The 22,326-nt window shown below is 49.7% G+C and overlaps 8 protein-coding genes across 8 annotated transcripts; 5 read left to right on the forward strand and 3 right to left on the reverse strand.

Moving 5' to 3' along the window:
* Positions 1 to 222: 222 nt before the first annotated feature.
* N7503_012020 (EXPERA domain-containing protein) lies at positions 223 to 1,094 on the reverse strand (the record flags this gene model as incomplete). The annotated part of the gene is made up of 4 exons (XM_057071566.1): positions 223 to 302; positions 358 to 592; positions 661 to 824; positions 890 to 1,094. The coding sequence occupies 4 exons, from the start codon at positions 1,092 to 1,094 to the stop codon at positions 223 to 225; spliced, it is 684 nt and encodes a 227-aa protein (XP_056918177.1).
* Positions 1,095 to 1,574: 480 nt separating this feature from the next.
* Positions 1,575 to 3,751, forward strand: N7503_012021 (uncharacterized protein; the record flags this gene model as incomplete). Its single annotated transcript, XM_057071567.1, has 6 exons — positions 1,575 to 1,687; positions 1,758 to 1,792; positions 1,861 to 1,930; positions 1,989 to 2,156; positions 2,216 to 2,568; positions 2,622 to 3,751. 6 exons carry the CDS (start codon positions 1,575 to 1,577, stop codon positions 3,749 to 3,751), a joined length of 1,869 nt encoding a protein of 622 aa, XP_056918178.1.
* Positions 3,752 to 4,613: 862 nt separating this feature from the next.
* On the forward strand, positions 4,614 to 5,049 carry N7503_012022 (uncharacterized protein; the record flags this gene model as incomplete). The annotated part of the gene is made up of 2 exons (XM_057071568.1): positions 4,614 to 4,746; positions 4,808 to 5,049. 2 exons carry the CDS (start codon positions 4,614 to 4,616, stop codon positions 5,047 to 5,049), a joined length of 375 nt encoding a protein of 124 aa, XP_056918179.1.
* A 606-nt stretch (positions 5,050 to 5,655) lies between these two features.
* On the reverse strand, positions 5,656 to 8,102 carry N7503_012023 (putative lipoxygenase; the record flags this gene model as incomplete). Its single annotated transcript, XM_057071569.1, has 3 exons — positions 5,656 to 6,692; positions 6,751 to 7,727; positions 7,789 to 8,102. 3 exons carry the CDS (start codon positions 8,100 to 8,102, stop codon positions 5,656 to 5,658), a joined length of 2,328 nt encoding a protein of 775 aa, XP_056918180.1.
* A 1,462-nt stretch (positions 8,103 to 9,564) lies between these two features.
* Positions 9,565 to 11,742, reverse strand: N7503_012024 (uncharacterized protein; the record flags this gene model as incomplete). Its single annotated transcript, XM_057071570.1, has 1 exon — positions 9,565 to 11,742. The coding sequence occupies one exon, from the start codon at positions 11,740 to 11,742 to the stop codon at positions 9,565 to 9,567; it is 2,178 nt and encodes a 725-aa protein (XP_056918181.1).
* A 365-nt stretch (positions 11,743 to 12,107) lies between these two features.
* N7503_012025 (misato family protein) lies at positions 12,108 to 13,822 on the forward strand (the record flags this gene model as incomplete). Its single annotated transcript, XM_057071571.1, has 5 exons — positions 12,108 to 12,179; positions 12,239 to 12,441; positions 12,497 to 12,935; positions 12,994 to 13,502; positions 13,561 to 13,822. The coding sequence occupies 5 exons, from the start codon at positions 12,108 to 12,110 to the stop codon at positions 13,820 to 13,822; spliced, it is 1,485 nt and encodes a 494-aa protein (XP_056918182.1).
* Positions 13,823 to 15,967: 2,145 nt separating this feature from the next.
* On the forward strand, positions 15,968 to 17,284 carry N7503_012026 (uncharacterized protein; the record flags this gene model as incomplete). Its single annotated transcript, XM_057071572.1, has 2 exons — positions 15,968 to 16,784; positions 16,845 to 17,284. 2 exons carry the CDS (start codon positions 15,968 to 15,970, stop codon positions 17,282 to 17,284), a joined length of 1,257 nt encoding a protein of 418 aa, XP_056918183.1.
* Positions 17,285 to 18,207: 923 nt separating this feature from the next.
* N7503_012027 (Hsp70 family protein) lies at positions 18,208 to 21,150 on the forward strand (the record flags this gene model as incomplete). Its single annotated transcript, XM_057071573.1, has 1 exon — positions 18,208 to 21,150. One exon carries the CDS (start codon positions 18,208 to 18,210, stop codon positions 21,148 to 21,150), a length of 2,943 nt encoding a protein of 980 aa, XP_056918184.1.
* Between the last annotated feature and the right edge of the window lie 1,176 nt (positions 21,151 to 22,326).

Genomic DNA, 22,326 nt, shown 5'->3' on the forward strand with positions numbered 1-22,326 from the left:
TTAGTATGTCAAATATCATGCATATTCACTATTTATCGTCCTAGTGATTTCTCTAATTGTTTTCATTGTTTTTTTGTTTTTTCTTTTGTTTTGCTTTGAATCCCATAAATGTTCCTAAAGAATCCAAAAGATGTGAAATCCTATCGATCTCAATTCCAACCAAGACATGATTAATCCCCACCTACTCTAGGCTACTCACATGCGGCTATGACGGAAGAGGTGCTACTGGGCTTTCTTCCACTCTGCTGACCCTTGTCTCTTCATGACGGTTGAGAGGGTCCGCATGCTGCTACAAAGATAATCTATTTCAGTCAGCCACCTGTCCCGCTTCGTTTTTGTGGAGCCTTGGAGACTTACAAAACGGGACCACAATCCAGATGAAATTCATCAAAAAGTAATAGACCCAGAAATAATATCCCTCTGGTCGACTATAAGGTCGGTCATGGACATAGTGGTCGAACAAACTAGTAGCGTAGTATAGCGTATCGCCGTAAAGATGGCTCATACACACAACGATTTGCATCGGGTGGCGCAATGAGTGCCGCGTTGCGGTCAAATATGCAACAACGAAGCAGAGGGGCCCCCACAAGAGCTGGTTGGGCACTGTTAGTGGATAAAGCTCGGGAAGCCCGGTCTGGTCTTGGTCGTGGGTACACTCACCACGGTTATGGTCTCCATGCATAGCACCAGTGTGTCTGATGTCATGTATCGGGAATCGGAAAGTGCGTACTCTTTCCATAGCTGCCCGAATAGATCCTGCGCTGAGGCCATATGAGCATGATGCAGCATGAAATAGCCCTCAAAGAAACAGTGTAGAGTTCCAGCTAATTGGTTTGGTCAGTCTCGTTTCCTTTTTTCAAAATTTGCTCGGACATCGATGGGGTCATACAGAGCACAAACCACAAGATGGCGATCCGATCCGCGATGTTAAGAGTTGGTCGCACATAACTGGCCACTGCAAAGGTCAGTCCGAGAAGGACTGCACATCCTCCACTAGCTTTGACCAGTAGCTCCAAGACAGGGGTCTGGTTGGGCGAATAGCCGACAATGTCGGCGCCGAGGGGGTAGTAGGGGTGAGAGGAGCCACTCGGCATTATCGCTGAGTGTCAAAAAAAAGCTTGTTTTTTCGGCTTTGCTGATCCTCTGCTCTGGCTTTAAGCTGCAAAACTTTGACTGGATTCAATTGTCCGGTATTTTGGAATTGCAGAGCCAAATTGTGGTCTGCTTGATAGCTGTGGGATGTTTTGTTTTTCTTGGGTCTATCGTTGTGACCACTCTACGGAGCATTATCGCATGGTGGATCTGCAGGGTTGGGCCAATTGGAAGACAAATTCACCGAACCCGGCACTATTCAACCATGAGATAGTGATGATGTTGGTAGAATCAGTAATTTCAAAGAAGCATTCAAGATGTCAAGCATTGACTGTGATTTATTCTATTTGTTCTATGAAAGGGGTCACGTGCAAAGTCACTATTAGCTGCGAATTGCTTGGCTCCAAGTTCCTCGATTCCCCAGCTTCGTACCGTGATTCCCCGACTGCTTGTATGGCGACCCGCCTTTTACATCCTCCCCCATGCCATCCGATGCGACTAGGAAGCCCCTGAATATCGACCTTTCGCGTTCCTCAATGGAATCGCCCCCAGGAATTGCTGCCTTGTTCGTCATCTCCTTCGACATTCGCACCGGGTAAGTGATACTCCCCTTGAAGCTCCGAGCAAGGAGGGGCATGTCGCTGATACATCCTCGAACATTGCAGATATGTGGTGTCGTGGAAACGAACCGCCCCGGGAGGTAAGCAGATCCCATACATTGTTCCATTTTACCCCTCCTGTGACGTGGAACTAACACGGGTCCAATAGTCGAGGTCGAAGGGGTGGTGGAATACAAGTCACTCCCTTCAGGACTGCACAACGTCACAGAGGACCTAGTGTAAGTATATTATGTCGATGAAACTCTTTCTCCAGTCGCGCTAAATATCCTTCTACAGATACTTCGTTCACGACCAGTATGCCGGTATCAGCGCGTTTCTCAACCGTCCCGCCGCCGAGGCAGAGCGCAATGCTAGGATGTTTGCCATTGGAGTTCTGGTCCCCCTCAGTTCTGGGAGACTGGGCAAGAGTTGGAGACATGCTCCCAAGCTGAAAGAGTTGGCGTTGTATGTTTGAGAAGCTTCATCGCACAGCTATGCGCCCCGCTAATCGTCGCGTTCGATAGGAGATATGCAGCGGATATGGCCGACACGCAACCATTATCAGACTACTGGGACACCTTCCAGCTGAAAGACACACAGGCTGCGCCCGTGGATTCCCCGATTGAGTCACCATTAAGCCTTCGATTTCGACCGGAAGATAGACAAGATAGACCAGATAATCGCAATCGCGCATTTAGTGATGCGATGGTGTTGGAGACGTTCAGGCCGGCCTTGACGCCTTTTCACCCTGCTTCCTCGCTTCCGGATTTCCTTGATTGCTTTGGACCCTTGATCTTCCCATTGTACAGGGCGGCACTCTTGCGAAAGCGCATTCTCTTCATGAATGAGGCGCCAGTCCATACACCCTGCAATTATGGTAATTGTCCTGTCCTTGAACCAATGCTTGAATCCCTACTCACCCGACTGCAGTGTATGATCTATCGCTGCTAGCATCTCTCCCGAACTCTCTTCTCCAAACACTTCCGACTGACCGCACCCCACCGTTGCGACCCCGCCCCCTGTTCAACGTTGGCATTCATGATATCCCCTTCCTCTCTTCCTTTGATCCCTCTCGGGCAACTATGGATCCTGAAACAGACCCAAGCTGGATTGCTTGCTCGACTGATAGTGTCCTGACCATGAAACCCGAGCTCTACGACGCGCTCGTTACCCTCCCTCCACAACACTCTCAGCAAGCCGCAGAGCGAGCTTTTCCTACAATCAGCTTGATGGACCCTTCCAGCACCAAGCACAATTCGAACCAGAAGTTTCAACTAAAAGCAACTCAACGCGATGCTCGCCGATATGCTATGCTGCGCAGAGGCCTACGCCAGTTCTCCCAGGACCAATCCTCAGATGACAGCTCCGATGCTGAGTCGACCTACTCTTCAAGTCATATCGTGGAACCTTTGTCCTGGACCCGACTCGCATACACCTCTTTCATCTGGTGGGCATCTGCCGGCGAGAACCGCGACGGTCTATCTGAAGAAGAGGAGGAACAACAGATCGAACAAGACGCCCGACTTCTGGCAAGCGTGGAGAGTCTTGCATACCCCGGCCCGGGCAGAGGTCGTCGCCGCTCTGTCCATCTTGAAGACCCCGGCCAGGAGCCTGCGGAAGTCGCGCTGGTAGCTTATTTCCGTCGTCTCACGACCCAGATCTTCTACACACTTTCCGGCGCCATTGCTCGTCATGATAACGACGGCGAAACCGATGCCTATGCCGATACGCCTTACCTTGATGACCCTGCTGAAGATGAGACAGACATGCCTCTCTCCAACTCCCGACAGTCTTTCCACAGCGATGGTGGTGAAACGCCCCTCCTGCGTCAGAGATCACGTGTGAATTCTTCTGGTCGTCATGAGTCCGCCTCGATACACAGTACACAAGATACGGAAGACCCGATTGCCATTACTGTTGCTGATATGGCGGAGATGGGCCTCGACGTGTGGAGCGCCACTGATCGCATCTTCGTCGAGGAACTTGTTTCACTTTGGTGGGGACGTTCGGCCTATGTTGATAGCGCTCGGATCAGGTGCTGTGGTATCTCCATATTGTAGACAGTTGGCTTCGATATTTTTGTCACATATACCTTGATCTTTTCTTTTCCTATCTCAAGACTTGATTTCGCTGTATCTGTGAATGCCTCCTGTATCCAGCTTTTTGTGCAGAGGTGTATTACATTTAAGCTGGGAAGTCTAGTTTCCTCTTTTTCCTGCTTGGGTGATGGGGTGCCGATGTACATATCCGGGGATTTGCCGAATTAGAAACCCCCATCCTGCCGCAGACGTGCACTTCAAACCCATAATGTAATTCCAACACCGGTGTTAAGGGTGTCAGAATAAAAGGGTAATGGGTATCGGCCCACTCGCAGTTCGCTGTCGGATCGCTCAGGTAAGTCAAGAGAGGTGTTTTTCCTCAAACTGGGATTAGCCACCTGAGCGCTCATGCAAGCTTACGGTGGGAAACAACGCATATAGCCAATTATCCATGGCTGATTTGGCGCGAGCTCGGGTAGGAACACATACATATGCAGGTTGTTATGCACAAATAAACAACGTGCATATGACTTGGTTTGGACCAACAGGAAATCGAGGCCTAATAAGGCTGAATGAGGCTGAATTGTGTTCAGCTTCGCCCCAAGACATACCACTCCCATTTGCCTTGCCAGGCTGAATCGTCTCTTTATGTGCTTTTTCCTTCTTTTCAAACTTTTCTTTCCAATAAATAAGCCCTCCTCTCCTCATTCCCTATTGTTTCTCATCCAATATATTGTTTCTGTCACAATAACTCACTATATCAATACATTGTCTTTTTTTGACATTTCGCTATGGCTATCTACATCCCTCTTCCCTCGGATGAGGTGATTCATGACTTTGAATATTTTTTCCTCGAGCAGTCTTATCGATTTCTCCTGAACGGATGCTGATTCGTGAGGGTCTTCAATGCCCTTATCCATTCAATCCTGCGGGCAATGCTATACTCACCTTGGCTGGGGACGCGATTCTCCGCCAGATTCTTGTCGATCAGGGTCGAGCCAGAGGAAGATCTCCGAGTAGGAATTTCTCTTATCAATGACTAACTGGAAGTATACTAACTATTATCTCCAACAACAGAAGAGATCCAGAATGTCATCGAAAAGGTGGCTCCCAATGTCAACCTGTATGAGAAGGGTCTTGCCCTAGGTCTTGACCCTTACATCGTCAAAAATCCGAGCCAGCGGAACGAAGTCGCTGGGAAGATTGTCATGGCTACTACCATGGAAGCCATCCTTGGTGCAGTCTACTATGACTCCAACAAGAACCTCGGTGCTTGCGAGCGGGTCATGTCTGTCCTTGGCCTCTCCTGGCCCGAGTGATCCACCGCGATCCCTTCAATGGTAATTCCTTGCCATAGAGGCATAGAGAAGCTTCGATGAGGGGATATGGGCAATCTGTTACAGGGCTGCATCTTTTTTATTTAGCAGTGATATGGGGTGTGAAGTGCCTTGCATGTCATGGCGCTATTAAATGAGCCTTATCCACTTTGCAACGGATCGCCTCTATCCCCACATGGCGGCGTCCTTACGCCTCTATGGTTGGGAATTATTTCATGAAGAACATTTTCTGGGCATGATGAATCGCAGCGGAGGATTTGAATTGAGATTTCTTGAGATAATCACTTATCAAAAATGAAATCATATTAAAGCTGTGGCGCTAGAGGTCGCGCTCCCAGCTCTCTTGAGTGTGGTTTATTGCGTAGAATGCTCGTACATGGGCAACAGGGAACAGCTTTCAAAATCACTACTAGATTTCTCACAGCCAATCTGTAATCACGGCAATTTGTTAACATCTTAACTGAAGTGCTTTCAAAAGAACTTCCGTCTGGTCAATCCATCTCTCTTCCACGACATCAGAGGCATGATAATTCATATATGAACACTGACACAACCAACCCTTACCCATATAAATCATACTGACACCCCTCAAATCAATATCGACACTGCATTACCATCAGGATTTAGAACCTCGTACTTGATATCCTTATAATCATCTGTCGCCCGCGCATAACCAACGAATTCCTCCTCACTATCAGCAAGTGCCGTATAAAACTTCCCGATGGCCTCCGTAATTTTCTTATCCACATCCGATGTCTTAGTCCGATAAACAAGCCACTGCGAATGGGCGCACGCAATCAGCGTTTCTTTATCCTGATCCGGCTTGAAGTTGAGTAGGTATGGAACATGGGAAGAGAGAAGCCATTCCCGCGGATGATTCATAGGAAGCGCTTTGACAAGGTCGTCTTCGGTGTAGTTGAGCAGACTCTGTAAGGAAGTGGGAGGCGGGGTGAAAAACGAGGGGGGCTTGTTGATCACGAATGCTTGGTAGTAGTCTTGTAGGTAGTTGACAGCTGTGTGTTGTGGTGATGCGATGTGGATACACATCGTCACGCAATCAACTAATTCGGCGAATGTGCTGATGGTTGGGAAAAGGGGTAAATCAGCGCCGTTGGGACTTCGCATTTCGGCTGACCAGTCCTGAATCTCTTTATCGTCTCGGATATTCTGGTCTGCGTTGAGCTCAGGGTAGGCTAGGGAAAGCATAGTTTCCACGTAAGCCCTGATCTTGTTCCACATGCTGTTGATACATCTGGCGTAGGCGTAGTTGTGGAACTTTGGGCTGTTGAGTTGTTCTGGAGGGAAGCCTCGTTCCTTGAGATCTGTGGGTATGTAGCTTTTCTTGAAGTCAAAGGTCTTGTATTCACTCCGTATGAATTGGAGTGCTTGCTTCGAATCAAACCCGATGATGTCGAGGATTATATGGGGAACCAGAGTGCTTCGAGCTGCTGCATTCAATGCTAGGGTTTTCTGCCAGTGCGGGCGAAGGATACGGAACACAGGGTGGTGGGGATCTAATTTTCGGTTACAGGCGACTATGACGGCTTCTTCGATCAAATGGGTACGTGTAAGGTGAGCGGTGACTTCGTGTCGAAGCCAGTCGCTACATTGCACACAGCTTTTGGCTGTTTGAGATAGAAGTTAGCGCACATAGTAGAGACACAGTTTACTGGGGAAATTTACCATATCGCCAAGCCCAGTCAACAGCCTCATCCATTATCTTCACCTTTCGGTCATGCTTTTTGTTTCCAGTCCGAATGTCCGTCCGCTTGGTCAATTCTCGGTTGTAGACTGTCACCGAACTCTCAATGCTGCCTCGCCAATCGATGACAATAGCTAGCGGGTAAAGCTGGCCTTTATCATTGAGATAGAAGAGACACACTGACGCGCATCCATACCGATAACTCTTCTCGCCATTTTGCGCTTTGGGGTCGTAATATTCACATTTGATGTCGTCAGCCGGGGCAAGACCAGCAGCTTCACGGAAGTAGCTGTAATCCTGCATATATAGTGACCCTCGTGAGCTGATGCTTAGGTCTGTGATAATATTCTTCACTGCTTCATCATCTGCACTTGCAGCTTTGATGAAGTGGTGTATCCACATATCTGAAGCCCGTTCAATGGTTGTAGGATTTGTCCCTGTAAAGTGTTGCTGGGCAAACCGAGCATCGGTGTACCAATCTTTCAAGTCGCCCACATTAGGACGATCGAATATATCATTGCGAGACCCCCGCGCGCGTTGTGTCCTGTTATAATCTTCCACGTTTGCAATCTTGGTTCCTGCATCGGGTGTGCCCATTGTCCCATACCGGGCGTGACCGATTAACCCTGCTGCTCCTTCGACAACTTCTTCAAGAAACCCCTCGGCGCGTTTGGGAATTGATTCGAATCCATGAAATTCTTGTGGGACAACCAGAGGTAAGATCGAGGTCAATTGGACCAGGCGCATGGCATTGAAAATTTTGAATTGCGAGAGTGTTGACTTTTGGTTCTCATCCTTCTCACGCGCTGCTGCTTCCTTATTACCAGCAAGATTAAGATGGGGTGGGAAACCATCTTCTTCGCTCTTTGTGAAGGCAAAGTCGTTGCATTTCTGTTCCTTGGTCTGAGCCGGAGGGACCAGAGGCTCGAAATTGGCTACATCCATGAAGGATATATAACTGTCGAATATATCAGCCATCCGTCAAAATGATCAAAAAGCTCAGGGTTTGATGCAAGTACCGTTGTTCTATAAGGTCGTATGCCTTACTCATGGCAAGCTGAGTCCCCCGGTATGTTCCTTTCTGAATCCCTTCAGGCCGCTGATCTCTTTGCTTTCTCCAGCTTATATTTTCGGGATTATGGTCGAAGGCCCGTTTCTCGTCTTCATTCAAATCGATCTCCCATGGTAAAAACTTAAGGTGTGACAGCTCATTGATGAATACACCGGTGTCCAGGCCATTGGCAACAACGTTTTTAGGGTCCTTGGGCCATTTCCTATGGGCGTCGGTATCACTAGGCCCGACGCCAGGAATCAGGGACCCGACGCGAACCATGATTGCTTGCAGCGAATTGTAACTCAATAGTCGGTATGTTCGAATTGAGTTCCGATACCTAGTCGCTAGTCCCTTAGGTGGCGACCTTGAAATTAAATAGTGCAATCAGTAATTGATAGAATATAATCAGTCACCGGAGCTACGTTTGGTTTTATAAATCACTGCCTCGTGATGTCATGACTGGTCAGTAATCGAAAACATCAATCTTCATAACATGCTACGTTCCAAGGTTGTCCTCGTATCCCGCACTGTCTCATATCCAAGTGCAGTCAACCTTTCTCCTACGATGAGAATGTCCATGCTGATTCTCGGAATTCTGGCATCATTGCGGGGCTGAAGTACGCACTGGGTTGAGTCTGTCCGGAATCCAGAACAGCCATAAACGGATACCCCGGATTGGTTACTGAGGACGAGGTTCCGCAACTTAACTATTTAGGCTTTACTAAGCCAATAGAACGTTGATTGGGTCGATGGAGAATTTAACGCAAGTCGGACACATAAAGTTGTCAGTGGATGACCCGTCCTATTGCCTACACGGGCAACCCAAACGCTGCAAGCGGATATCCTGGGCTGTGGGTAGCTTTGTTTGGATCCCCCGGATTTTGAAGGCATCGAGACGGGCCGAGAGGCCTGGCCCACTGCACAGAGGGTCATCGACAAGGCTCTGCAGTCTCAAGCTCAGGTATCTACTGGCCACAACCCTTGGTCCTAAGGTTCTGCCAGTATAGGTGACCGTAAGAAGACGTTCGCCTTCAGCTCAGTCACACAGCGAAGAAAGAATTATGCAAGAGTCTGGATGGTGAGGGATATGTGCCGGTAAAGAGCTATTTGGGATTCTATTTAGTGGGGAAGCACCTTTGACAGACCTGGAGCCTCTTACGAGATAGCACACAAAGTCCATGATACATTCTGGACCCAGCCACTTTCTAGGCATGCACACTGGAATGCTGCAGGTACTCTAGACCCACCAATCCCGAAACGTCACTCGGGACGTACCGAACCCAAAGCTGGGTTATAGAACAGAAATTTGCCAAATAATCGGTGTCGGTTGTGCTATCCATCTTGAGCATATACGCCATCTAGAATGATTATAGTTGACTGTTGGTTATACGAAGAAAATCCATTATTAAACGGGTTAATATCAAGAATAACTCCATGCAGACATAGGAAATGGTTAAGGAGTGTTCGGGTGAAGATGCATAAAAACCGGGGAGTGAGTGCAAGCAGTTAGATGCATAGTGAACTCTCTAAAAGAGTAATAACAAGAGTATGATACTGCAGCGCCATGCAATAATAACCAAACCATAACCAGTAACCAAAAAGGCGAAAACATTAGATGCACCTGCGCCGGGGTATTTCGCAGTGTAAAGACAAAGACCGGCTGACCAAAATAACAGAGAACAAAAGACATCAGATAGACATGACGATTCATAGGCGTAAGAGACAACCGAGGTAGCCACCATTAACGACGGAACATACGGACTGGAGCACTCAGATCCCGACGTTCAACCACGTCATTCTCGCTTCTTGAAGATTGCGTTTGGAGGTTGGGGATGCGTCGGGGACCCCGTCCGGGAGTGGCGGCGGTGCTTCCAGTAGAGCCTGCGGACCGGCCAGCCTCGTTGGCGCTCACTGAGCGCACATTGCTGCGTGCCCGACCACGTCTCGCCCTGATCTGTGCAAGAGCTTCTTCGCGGTCGATTGGCTGGTTTGGGAAGAAAGACGAGCTCTGCGGAGCGTTTGGCTCACGAAGAGGAACTCGCTTGGTTGTTGAGTGAGAGTGGTAATCTTCTCGCTCCCGGGTCCTTGTAGGCCTGGCTTCGATGGATGCAGAGACTTGAATCCCCTCATTCATAGCCGGCTCTGATGGAGCATGATTGGCCATTCTAGATGTCCTGGGCTCTTCCGAGGGAGTGTAAGACCGCACATGTCCACTTGAGGAGGCTGATTCCCTCCATTCAGGGCGAGGTCGTACTGGGGGGTATGGAATGGGAGCGTCGAAATCCTCAGTCCGTCGAGGTGGAGGTCTGGGTATGTCGCGAATGGGTGATGGGAATGTTTTGAAAGTGCCCGTCTCTGGCGAGAAAGTTACCAGGGGCTCCTCGGGTAGGGGCATCTTCTCGGGAGGCTCCGTTGGCTCGCGCTTCACTTTTACTTCTGTTTCCACGCCATGTCGGTGCGGGGGAGGGGCAGGAGGCTCCACAGACGGCGTGTGGCTGGAATGGGGAGCATGGTAAGAGATCTGGGCTCGCCGAGCTGCCTCTTCTTGGGCTGCCGCCTCTGCTTGGGCCGCTGCCTCTGCTGCTTCCTTTTCCTGTGCTAGCTTCGCTTCGGCCGCCGCCTCTGCTTGTGCCTTTGCTTGTGCTGCCGCCTCGGCCTCTGCCTGGGCCTTTGCTCGTGCCGCTGCCTCTGCTTGTGCCTTTGCTTGTGCTGCCGCCTCGGCCTCTGCCTGGGCCTTTGCTCGTGCCGCTGTCTCTGCTTGTGCCTTTGCCTTCGCCGCCGCCGCCGCCTCCTCTGCTGCTGCTTTGGCTTCCGCTTCCAATTGTGGTTTTTGGAACTTTTCGTAGTATTCGTTATCGTAAATGAATCTTTGGCCTTCCTTTTCAGCGATTCGGCATGAGCACCGCTCAAACTGGCATTCGATATTCAGGAAATGGACCATCTCTTCCGCTGCAATTCTTTGACGACGCTCGATGTAAAGCTCATCTTTAAGGTCCTCTATCATTTCACAGTCAAGATCTGACGGAGCGGCGAGAGGCTCCTTAACAACAGATGTAACCTCTGATAGTCGCTGTCGTTTCGGGGGAGTGGCCTCGGCAACGTTTTCGGGCTCTCGTTCTTGAGCAGGGGACCTTATAGAGTCTGCTGCAGCTCTTTTCGGTCGTCGTGGTGTTGTCAAAAATGCGAGATCGCCCTCAGCCAGGGACATCCGACCAAAGTCTTCCTTGCGAATCTCATGGGCTCGAACTTCCAATTGATTTGAGTGGTCGGCTGCCTCCATAGATCGGAGTTTGCCCTTAAGTACTTCAAGTTCTTCCGTAAGACCAGCTAGAGCGTATGCGCGTTCAAATGCCTCCTGCTTCGCGTGGTCCTTAGCCTCCCGCTCTGCGGCGACTTCATCTTTCAAGGCCTTTGATTCCGATTTGGCGTGTTTCAGCTCTTCCTGAAGCTTGACCAAAGTCGAGCCGGCACGGAAGGCTTCTTTACGGGCCTTTCGGATTTCTTTCTCGAAAATGGATCGTTCGTGGGCTTGGCGTTCTTTCGTGCCGTGGAGTTCTTCTAATAATGATTCAAGTCGCTCGCTAATCCGGCGTTCTCGTGATTGCGCCTCGGAGAGATCTTCTTGTGCCGATGCGAGAGCTGATTCGGCCTCCTCGCGACCGAGGATTGCCCTCTGTAGCGCGGCATTGTTTGTTGCTGTTTGTGCTTGGGCACTCGGGCTGCCCCCTCGAGCGAGACTATTTAAGAATGCCACTTTTGCTTGGACCTCTGATACCCCTTTGATATTTTTGTGGTGTAGTGATAGCAGCTCGGAGGGAAGGGAGGGAGAGGCGGGGATGGTTTGTTGATTCATGCGTTCCGGTGATACCGGGTTGAGCGCTTTGGTAGGACTGAGGACTGGACGCGTTGGAGACTCCATCGCGGGTAGGGTCGAGAATATAGGTGACCGGAACAAGTGTCAAGCGGTCATGGGTGCAATTTGGGAGGAGAGGTGTCCACGGGAGAAAATCACCGCTGAAGTTTGGGGAGTGACGCACCCACACGATCCATGTTTATTGCCCTTTTCGTGTGAGACACGTGACCGTTGCCGTGGACACCAGGAAACCCAACCTATTCGGGTTAGTCACGCTTCTCTATCACGGGGCAAACCATCACGTGTGGAGGCACTCGAATCGGGATTAGCGCGGGGAGAATCACTAATCTGTGCGGCATCATATGCCACGCTCATGCGAGTAGCCGGGATCTGAGAATTTACGAAGCTTTTGTCAGCGGCATCTGATTCAGATGCATGAGGTCGTCACCTTACAGCTAGGCCAGCGTGCCAACTATCTGTCAACACATTTCTGGAATCTTCAGGTACTGTGAAAATGGTTACTATTATCTAACTTGTCTTTTCAGCTCTGATCTATGAATAGGAATCATATTTCACATACAATGAGAGCGAAGAAACTCCCATTGACCATGATGTTCATTTCCGACCTGGTGTGGGAGCTGATGGCTCAGAAACCTACACTCCTCGAACTGTCATCTATGATCTAAAAGGCGGGTTTGGCACTCTCCGGCAATACAATGCGCTTTATGAAATGTCCGAGAACGCCGTGAGCGGACAGGGCCTTTGGTAACTCCTCAAGTGTTCGTTCCTTAATCGCATGCTTGAAGCTGACTATAATAAGGGATGGACTAGAAGTTGTGCAAAGGCAAACTCCTATTCAACCGAGTGAATATCAAAAAAGTTTAGATTTGGGCACTCCTACACCCCGACTAACATCTGACACCGTGCGCTACTGGTCTGACTACAACAGAGTCTTTTACCATCCGCGATCCATTGTGCAGCTGAATGAGTACGAGCTCAATTCCCAGATCATGCCTTTTGAGGACTGGAATGCCGGCGAAGAACTCTTTAATGATCTTGATAAGGAACACGATCTCCTTGACCGAGACGTCAGACCGTTTGCAGAAGAGTGTGATCAAATGCGAGCAATCCAGATATTCTCTGGGGCCGATGATGCTTGGGGTGGCTTTGCAGCACGGTATATCGACCGCTTGCGGGATGAGTATGGAAAGAAGAGCGTATGGGTGTGGGCCATCGAGGATGGCACCCGAGTTCAACGGGTTTGTTTACCCAAATGTCTTCCAACGCAAAGGTGACATACTGACATATTTGCATTAGCATCAACAAATGAAAAAGGATGTGAACAAGGCCAAATCGCTGTACTCGATCTCGCCACAGGCCAGTCTTTATGTACCGATCGTTGATATTCCATCGAGACTTCCAAGCTACATCAATGTAGACCGACACTCCCAGTGGCAGACCACCGCCCTAATTAGCGCAGCTCTTGAGACTATCACCCTGCCGTCCCGTCTACGGCCATACCATGACTTTGAAGCCTCCCTAGCTGGCGATGACGGAAGACACACAATTTATGAGCTGCAGTGTTCCATAAACCCACAGGATCGAGATGACAAATCACCAACAGAGGAAGAGGGAAGACCCAAGGCCCAATCTGAGTTCGACATTGACTTCAGCTACGGAGACGGTGATGACAAAAATGCGCATATTTTCAACCAGGTCCAGGTGACTCGCGGACACGAGCGTGGAAATTCTACAGAACCAAAACAAGAGGAGCTTGGTCACATTCGTAAACTTCGATTGTACAATTCCGAAGCTATGCTTCAAAGGTATGCTGTATGCCTGTGTCCTTGTCTCACTTCTTCACTAACCGAGCAAATTATCTAGCTATCATACTCCGCTTCGCATGCCCATGCTTGATAGTTTCCCGCACGATCTCTACCCAACATTCAAGTCCAACGAAGGTCTCAGCGTCTTTGCCGCATTGACCTCTTCAACCCGGACAGCACAAAGAATTAAGTCTATCGAGGCCACCACTGCCCGTATGCTATCCGTCGACGAGCGGGAGAATATGATGAATGGATTGGGCGAGATCAGGGAAGTCTATGAGACTGGTTGGGATAGTGGATCCGATGATGATTCTGATTAGGTAGAGCTGCCAAAAACAAACAAGAAATACTACATTGCAATATGACGCTTCACTTCGGATAGATCGGCTTCTGACCCGAATATTAAACTCTCACGAGGCCATTTTGCGTTAGGGTACGGCGACATATTCCGCCGCCGTACGACCCCTAAATTAGTATTTGGTGCAGACTTTCTGGAAATCTCTTGAGTCATGTGAATAGTAGTTTGAATATTACGAGCTTTATATAGAGCTCTCGCCCAGAAAACGGCGGCGTCGCTTGTTTGACCAGCACACGTGGCGTGTGGCTTTGAGACAGTTGAAGACAATAGAACAAAATAACGTACTAGTCGAATGACTGAGACAGAGTAGGTCCCTAGGTGACGGGCCCTTCCCATGAACCTGGCTCAAAGCCACTCCTCGAACACCCTGCTTTGACCTTGGGTGCTATTGAAGTCTCCGCATCAAGCGTGGTAGGATTCGGCAGTTCGAAGTACAATTATTCAGAATGACCTGATTCTCCCGTCACTATTTCTCTGATAGCTTTGACAGTTTCCGGGTGTCGCCGGTTGTAATTTCAATTATCAGGAGAATGAATGCGTCTCTCGCACCTTTGACCAACCGGAATGATTACACAGGAGAGTAACCATGGAACTCGCATACCTTCCGAAACATGACAAGTAGCGAGCCATTGTTCATGGTAACTAATATAGAACAAAAGCAGGGGACCAACATCGCAACTGGGGAATTGACCTCGTGACATCATGCCTACTGATTGACCCCGCGCGAAACTTCACAGTGTCTGAGCGCACTTTCACCAATTTTCCTGCTTCACGGAAATCTCCACTTTCGAGCGCCGGCTGAGTTTTCTCTCTGAGGTCTCCGTTGTTTTTGTTTTGTCATACTCAGGACCAAGGTAGCTGTCATGTAACGTTACTTGCAGGAAGCGCTTCAAGGCACTGGATCATCCCGCCCAATTGACTCCCGGATAGGATGCATGAGCTACGGATCCACCTTGTCAAAGCCTAAACACTATCTGAGTGGAGAGACGCTGCAGGGACTGGTAGCATGCATCATTGTGGCCCGCTTTCTCGACCCTGAACCTGACAGATTCTCGGATCCTAGGTCAATGCGCGTATGTCTTAATTCCCGGACTCTTTTGGCAAATGTCTCGCCCAGGGCAATCGTCCTCGCTAACCTTAAAGGCTCAGGGCTAAAGCCGGTATGAACTTAAGTGCCGGAACAAGACTGCCGTGACGTTTTTCATTCGCGAGGTTTCCCCACAAAATACTAACCACTCAACGACTGATGAAACCTAGCTTATCTCTGTCGAGCTCCAACTGGCATATTTGATCTGGTGACGAGAAACTGCTAGTAAGACCCAGAAACGTGATTCCAACCCGCCTTTCAGTTTTATGATGACGGCAAAGGCCAGTAGTGTAAACCAAAACCGACCTGTCGGTATGAATACGATACGCTTCTTTCAGCCACAACATGCCTTCCCCGAAGAATTCTCTATACTCCAGTCTGCTTCCACTACAAATGCCAAAACCACTGCTTCATAACCGGGTCACCTCTAGTCCCGTTCCGAATGTCGGTCTCTGGATGTATTTGGCTTGGCAACACGTATCCAGGTGCTTCTGTTGAGCGAACCAAGTTTTACTCTTGAGACATGAAGGCATCCATTGGCCAGCCTCCTTGATCTATCGCCGAGCTAGCCGGGGTTGTGCGCTAGTATTAGCTTTCATTTTGCTTTGACACCGAGTTTCCAGAGCTGCACAGCTCCGTGCCTTTGGATATGTGGAAGGTTCGCTGGTTTCTGTTACTTCGCTAGGCCCAGTCAGCCTTTCAAGCTGTGTCCCACTTAGGGAAACGGTATCGTATGAGTACCAAAGTCGTACGAATATAGTCACGCATCATCCAGATCGAGCCGATTTCATCCACCAATCTAGGAAACATAACATCTAGCCTAGGAAAAGGTTTCCGAGAGCCAATATATAACCCACACATATTATCCTCGCCTCTTTGCAGTAGTTCCTGAACCGTTGAATTATCTGTTCTAGGAACTCTTTCGCTACGGTTCCGAGGTCTGGTTCTTTGTTCAAGAAACAAATATAAAGTTCATTTGACGCTTGATTCTAGCAATCCACTGCCGTTTCGATTCTCAGTATGCGCAGCGCTTTGATCTTTCTACTCTATGTCGCCAGCCTGGTCTCAGGCAATGTTCTGCCGAGGCAAGCTGCCGGCGACATTCGGGTTGGCATTCGTCAGCTTCAGAGCAATACACAAGCCAATACTACATCCACCCTGCTTCCTACGTCCACAACTTCTGTGACTCTTGCCTCCACTCCAACTGGGACGCGGACGGGGTCAGATCCAGGAACTGGAACTGGAACAGCGACAGTATCGGGTCCAGGCACGACTGGAAATGAAACGACGACGGCAACTTCGTCTCTCTCATCAACATCTACTAACCCAAGTAGAACGAGTACGCCTCGCGGTCCTCCCCCAACTTCCACTCCATGCGAGAAATGCTCTGAGAGCAGCTCTGCTACCTCAACCTCAGTCTCAACTCCATGCGAGAGATGCTCTGAGAGCAATTCTGCAACCTCCACCCCATGCGAAACTAAAACCACTCTGACGACTACTCCATGCGAAACTGAAACCACTCCGACGACTACTCCATGCGAGACTGAAACCATTCCGACGACCACTCCATGCGAGACTGAAACCATTCCGACGACCACTCCATGCGAGACTGAAACCATTCCGACGACTACTCCAAGTGAGACTGAAACCATCCCGTCGACTACTCCATGCGAGACTGAAACCATTCCGACGACCACTCCAAGTGAGACTGAAACCATTCTGACGACTACTCCATGCGAGACTGGAACCATTCCGACGACTACTCCATGCGAAACTGAATCGTCAACCCCCCTTCCGACTACTATGACTACTACGTTCACGACAACTACCTGTCCGAGTATGTCAATTCCCGGTTGTTATCCAAATGATCGCCATGAACATTGCTAATTTTTTAAAGTCTCGTGGACTTCTGTCACAAGTGGATCGGCTGTCATCAGTCAGCCGGTGACTCTGACTAGCACTCTCACCCTGACCTCTGTTGTCACCTGCAACGAGGGATGCCGTGAGACAACTACCCCAACTGAGACCGGTGGTTTGATTCCGTCCGCTACTTCGGCTCCCGAATCTTCCTCTCTTGCGTCTGTAAGCTCTCTTGCGTTTGAGAGCTCGCCTGCGGCCCAAAGTACTGCTGCGTCCCAAAGTTCTCCTGCAACCCAAAGCTCTCCAGCTGCGAGTGAGAGCTCCTCTAGTTCTGGAAGCACTGTAGCCTCCGGTTTCCCTACGGTGCCTGTTGCTTCTGCTAGTAGTAGCCCTGTCTTCAATGCCGCCTCGTCTCAATTCCAAAATTCTCTGACTGGCTTCTTCCCCGGTCTTGTCATTGCCTTGGTACTGATATGATCAGCCCAGATTTGAGGACCATGGAAGTTGTCAGGAGAAAGGACTATTCACGATGGGGTCATGCTGAAGAAGATTTTTGGACATTTTAGGCGGTACAGACTGGGAAACGTACGCGAAGACCTGACCTAGACGGAAGAAAATGGAAGGGGCAGACAAGTATGTTCAGTTTTGTGGATCTGGGATTTGAGTGGGTAGTGGGTTATCTTGCTACCCACTCTCATGCCCCTAGTTTTGATTCTTCTTTGCCTCGGCAGGAGAGCAAAGTTTCTTTGCGATGTGACGTTTTGGTGGTATGACTGACGTTCCTTACAATGACATGCAGGGATAGTTCTGCATAAATTAGTCTTTAATTGATTCAATTGTGACAGTATTATTGAAAATTTGCAGATTATGTCTTTTACTGCGAATAGTAAAGTCTTGTACGTCGGAATAACTATAACATTATGACAACCCTACTCATCACTCTGACTTGAACATTTGTATACTGCCTGTTGGCCTTAACTAGGGCTCAATGTATTACATAATATGGTGGGGCCAAACAATGCAAACACCCTTACATCGAGGTGCTGTCGGACCCGTGGCCTCAGATGCGGCTCGTTGTGTTTCTGTTGCCAGGTGGCCACTCTATCCCCTCGCACCTAGATGAATTAATCGACGTGGTGTTCTACCCTTATATCACCCAATCTCCCTCCCGACTCTGATATACACCCCCAATCCCCCCACCGCTCGATTCTAGAGCTACATTCATTCGGCGCAAGACTAGCGTTCCACCGACACACCTCTTGGCGATCTGGTGGAGCGGCTTTCAGTACTCACTACACTTCTGTACTAATAAGCTGCCTTCATGTGCGTCATCTCCGAATAGCTTGTCTACAGCTTACATGATGAACTGACAGTCTCAGTGTGCAGCAAAAACATAGATCATGGCTCTCCCAGGCCGCCAAAGGCTTCATACTTCGCCATTCCTCTCCTTCGCAATCCTCCCAATTCTCGTCTTTCTCCTCAGCTTTGCAGGATCAGCTTCCGCAGCTGGATCCGCCGTTCTCGGTGTCGATGTTGGCACAGAATACTTTAAAGCAACACTAGTTAAACCTGGTATTCCTCTCGAAATCGTCCTCAGCAAAGACTCGAAGCGCAAGGAAGCCGCTGCTATCGCATTCAAGCCTACACGAGACTCATCCGCGGCTTTCCCTGAACGGTTCTACGGCGGTAATGCGCTGGCCCTGGCGGCTCGCTACCCGGACGACGTCTACATCAACCTGAAGACACTTCTGGGCGTGCCTTTTAATGATGGAAATAATGATGTGATTAAGAATTACTGGAGCCGGTTTCCAGCACTGAATCTCGAGAGTGCCCCCGATGGCCGTGGCTCTGCTGCTCTCCGCAGCAATCGACTCGGCGAAGCGGAGAAGAAGGATGCGTTTTTGGTCGAGGAGATTTTGGCCATGCAGTTGAAGCAGGTTAAGGAGAACGCCGATGCCTTGGCTGGAAAGGGCTCCGATGTCCGCGACGTCGTTATTACTTATCCCGCTTTCTACACCGCGGAGGAGAAGCGGAGTCTTGTGTTGGCGGCGGAGCTGGCAGGTTTGAAGATCGAGGCACTTGTCAGTGATGGTTTGGCTGTTGGTTTGAACTACGCCACTTCCCGACGATTCCCTAGTGTTACAGATGGCGAGAAGCCGGAATATCACGTCGTCTTCGATATGGGAGCTGGCTCAACCACTGTCAGTGTTTTGCGCTTCCAGAGCCGTCAGGTCAAGGACGTTGGCCGTTTCAACAAAACCGTCCAGGAAGTTCACGTTCTTGGAGCTGGTTGGGATAAGACCCTTGGAGGCGACTCGCTCAATGATCTCATTGTTGACGATATGGTTGCCAAGTTGGTTGAGGACAAGAAGCTTAAGGACAAGGTCACTCCGGCACAGGTCAAGGCGCACGGAAAGACAATGGCGCGTCTGTGGAAGGATGCGGAGAAGATCCGACAGGTTCTGAGTGCCAACACCGAAACATCTGCCAGCTTTGAGGGGCTTTACGACGACGATTTGAACTTTAAGTACAAGATCACCCGCGCCGCTTTCGAGAAGATGGCTGCTGAACATGTGGCTCGCGTCGGTTTTCCTTTAGAGCAAGCTCTAGAGGCCGCCAAATTGAAGCTTGACGATATTGACTCCGTTGTCCTGCACGGTGGAGCTATCCGAACTCCTTTTGTTCAGAAGCAATTAGAGAAGGTTGTTGGCTCGGCTAAGAAGCTTCGGACCAACGTCAACGCCGATGAGGCTGCTGTCTTTGGTGCTGCCTTCAAGGGCGCCGCTCTCAGCCCCAGTTTCCGCGTCAAGGATATTCGTGCCCATGATGCGGCTACCTACCCTGTTGTTCTAAAGTGGAACACTGATAGCAAGGAGCGGACCCAGAAGCTCTTCACCTCTACTTCCCAGGTTGGCCCGGAGAAGCAGGTGACTGTCAAGAACCTTGAAGACTTTGAGCTCAGCTTCCACCAGCTGGTTGATGAGAATGAGCTGCCCGTTTTGAGCGTGCAAACCCAGAATTTGACCGCGTCAGTGGCCAAGCTTAAGGACACCTTCGGCTGCTCGGCTGCGAACATTACGACCAAGTTTGCAATCCGTCTCAGCCCTGTTGACGGCCTTCCCGAAGTGACTGGTGGCAATGTGAGCTGTGAGGTGGAAGCCGAAAAGAAAGGAATAGTGGAAGACGTCAAGGGCTTTTTTGGTCTTGGCTCCAAGAAAGATGAGCAACAGATCCTCGGTGAGGATGGCGAACCCGCTGAATCCATTACCCTTGAGGCTGAGGCTGAGGCTTCCACAACCTCGTCCGCCAGCGCCTCTACCGCCACCGCTGCCAAGGAGAGCACCAAGGGTACCAAGGTTGAGATCATTCCGATCGCTTTGAAGTCCACACCACTTGGAACCAAGGCCCCCTCGGCCTCCGAGCTAGCTCGCATTCGTGCTCGCCTGGCTGCCTTCGACGCATCTGATCGCGAACGTATTCTGCGTGAGGAGGCTCTGAACGAGCTTGAGTCTTTCATCTACCGCAGCCGTGACCTTATTGAGGGCGAAGATTTCGTGAATGCTGTCAAGGCCGACCAGTTGACCACTCTCCAGGAGAAGATCTCCCAGGCCAGCGATTGGTTGTACGAAGACAGTGACAATGCACACACCGCAGACTTCAAGGCGAAGCTCAAGGATCTGAAGTCCATTGTTGACCCTGCTCTGAAGCGCATCCAGGAGGCTTCCTCCCGCCCAGCTCGTGTGGAACTTCTCCAGGAGATGTTGAAGAATGCCGAGTCCATGAAGTCGCTGATCGAGAGCCAGATCGCTATTGACGACGCGGCCTATTCATCCTCTCTCTCGGCTTCTAGCACCGCAACCGTCGAAGACGAGACCAACTCCGCTAGCACCCCTACTGCTGCCCCCACCGATGATTTGGATGACCTCGACGACGACGCGTACTCCACTTCTACCAAGAAGACCTCTACCAAGTCTTCCGCCGCCGCAAAGCCAACTGGTCCCAAGTATACGCTCTTCACCCCGTCGGACCTCACCACCCTGACCCAGGCTTACGACACCACTAAGCCCTGGCTTGAGGCTCAACTCGAGCTGCAAGAGAAGCTCACCGAGTCAGATGACCCGGCCTTGACTGTTGTGGAAATCGACTCTCGTCTTCGCGAGTTCGAGCGTATCCTCAACCGCATGTACGAGCGTATGACAGCGGCCGCTGGAAAGGGTCAAAAGGCCGGTGGTGATAAGGCGAAGAAGGAGAAGTCCGAGAAAAAGACTAAGAACAAGGCCGGCAAGGGCAATGAGAAGGAGACGGAGAAGGCAAAAGAAGACGATCGGAAGGATGAGCTCTGATCTGTCTCATTTTGTCACTATATCGCATTTTGGTCCTTTTCCGATTTTTTTATTCAAGTACAGCGCATGATAAAACTTTCATATCCTCATGTACCATGCATTCATGTCATGTTTCTAAGTAATAGAGAAAAGAGATACAATGGAGTTTTTTGTCTACAACGCATGGGAGTGGGTTTGATCCAGCTTTACCGATAAGCAAGTACCTTTAGAACTTTGTGACATGATTCATTTCAATATATGTTTCAACAGAGGAAAACAGAAGATGGCCGCTCCAGCATTGTCAAACGCGTTAAAAAGAAAAAGAAGGGTGAAGTTGGGGATTATGAGCGAAGCTCGTGTGCCTCCCATGACGGACGCCACCATTTCGTCACGAATTTGAGAACGAACACGATGACCTGAAGCGTGACGGTCATTGCTCGGAGTATGAGGTATCCCCTCCAGGAATCAAATTGAATCTTTCGTTGCAGGAAATGCATTATGCTGTGCAAGAGTCTATGTCGAATCAATATTCAGTTTCAATCTTGGTCGTTGTCGCTGCGATATTGATGGCTGGGACTCACCAAAGAGAATGAAATCCATCTACCTACCTGAGCAAGGACCACAAAGTGGAAATCAATGTAGTAATTATCAGGGAGAGTCAATGGCCCGCATTATAGCCTCATCTGCGTTCTGTGAGATTCATCGCCGTATAGTCGAGTTAAGAGCCGACATACTACATCTGTGTTATGGTGCAAAGGTGCGTACATGCGCGTCCGTAGATTAAAAGCCATCTCAGGGGCTTGAAGTGAGTTATAGACAAAAAAAGGGGAGTCGCACGAAAGAAGCAAAAATCTCGAATCTGCCTTCATCCCTTATCCTACATAGATCTATTGAGTATTGCTTTTTGTGGCGAACTACGTGGCTTTCTACACAGCATGAATGGCTGATTTAGCTGATGAGAGGGTTACACGGTCTTATCTGATTATATGATCAATCTACAGGTAGCTAAGTATTGGCATGACTGATCCTTGGGTCTTTCATCGGACCTTTCCTTTCTATCGCGGGCTAGTCCACATCGGAGACGGGATAATGCTCGGAGGTATGATACCCGAATCAGCACGATCTTCCCTTGAGACCCTCAGTCCCACATTTTCAGGAACTTGGGGGTTTCGACTTCTGCTGTTTCGCTGGATTTAC

The sequence above is a fragment of the Penicillium pulvis genome, assembly GCF_028828015.1.
Source record: "Penicillium pulvis strain IBT 33274 chromosome Unknown scaffold_8_segment0_segment0, whole genome shotgun sequence".
Taxonomy (NCBI): domain Eukaryota; kingdom Fungi; phylum Ascomycota; class Eurotiomycetes; order Eurotiales; family Aspergillaceae; genus Penicillium; species Penicillium pulvis.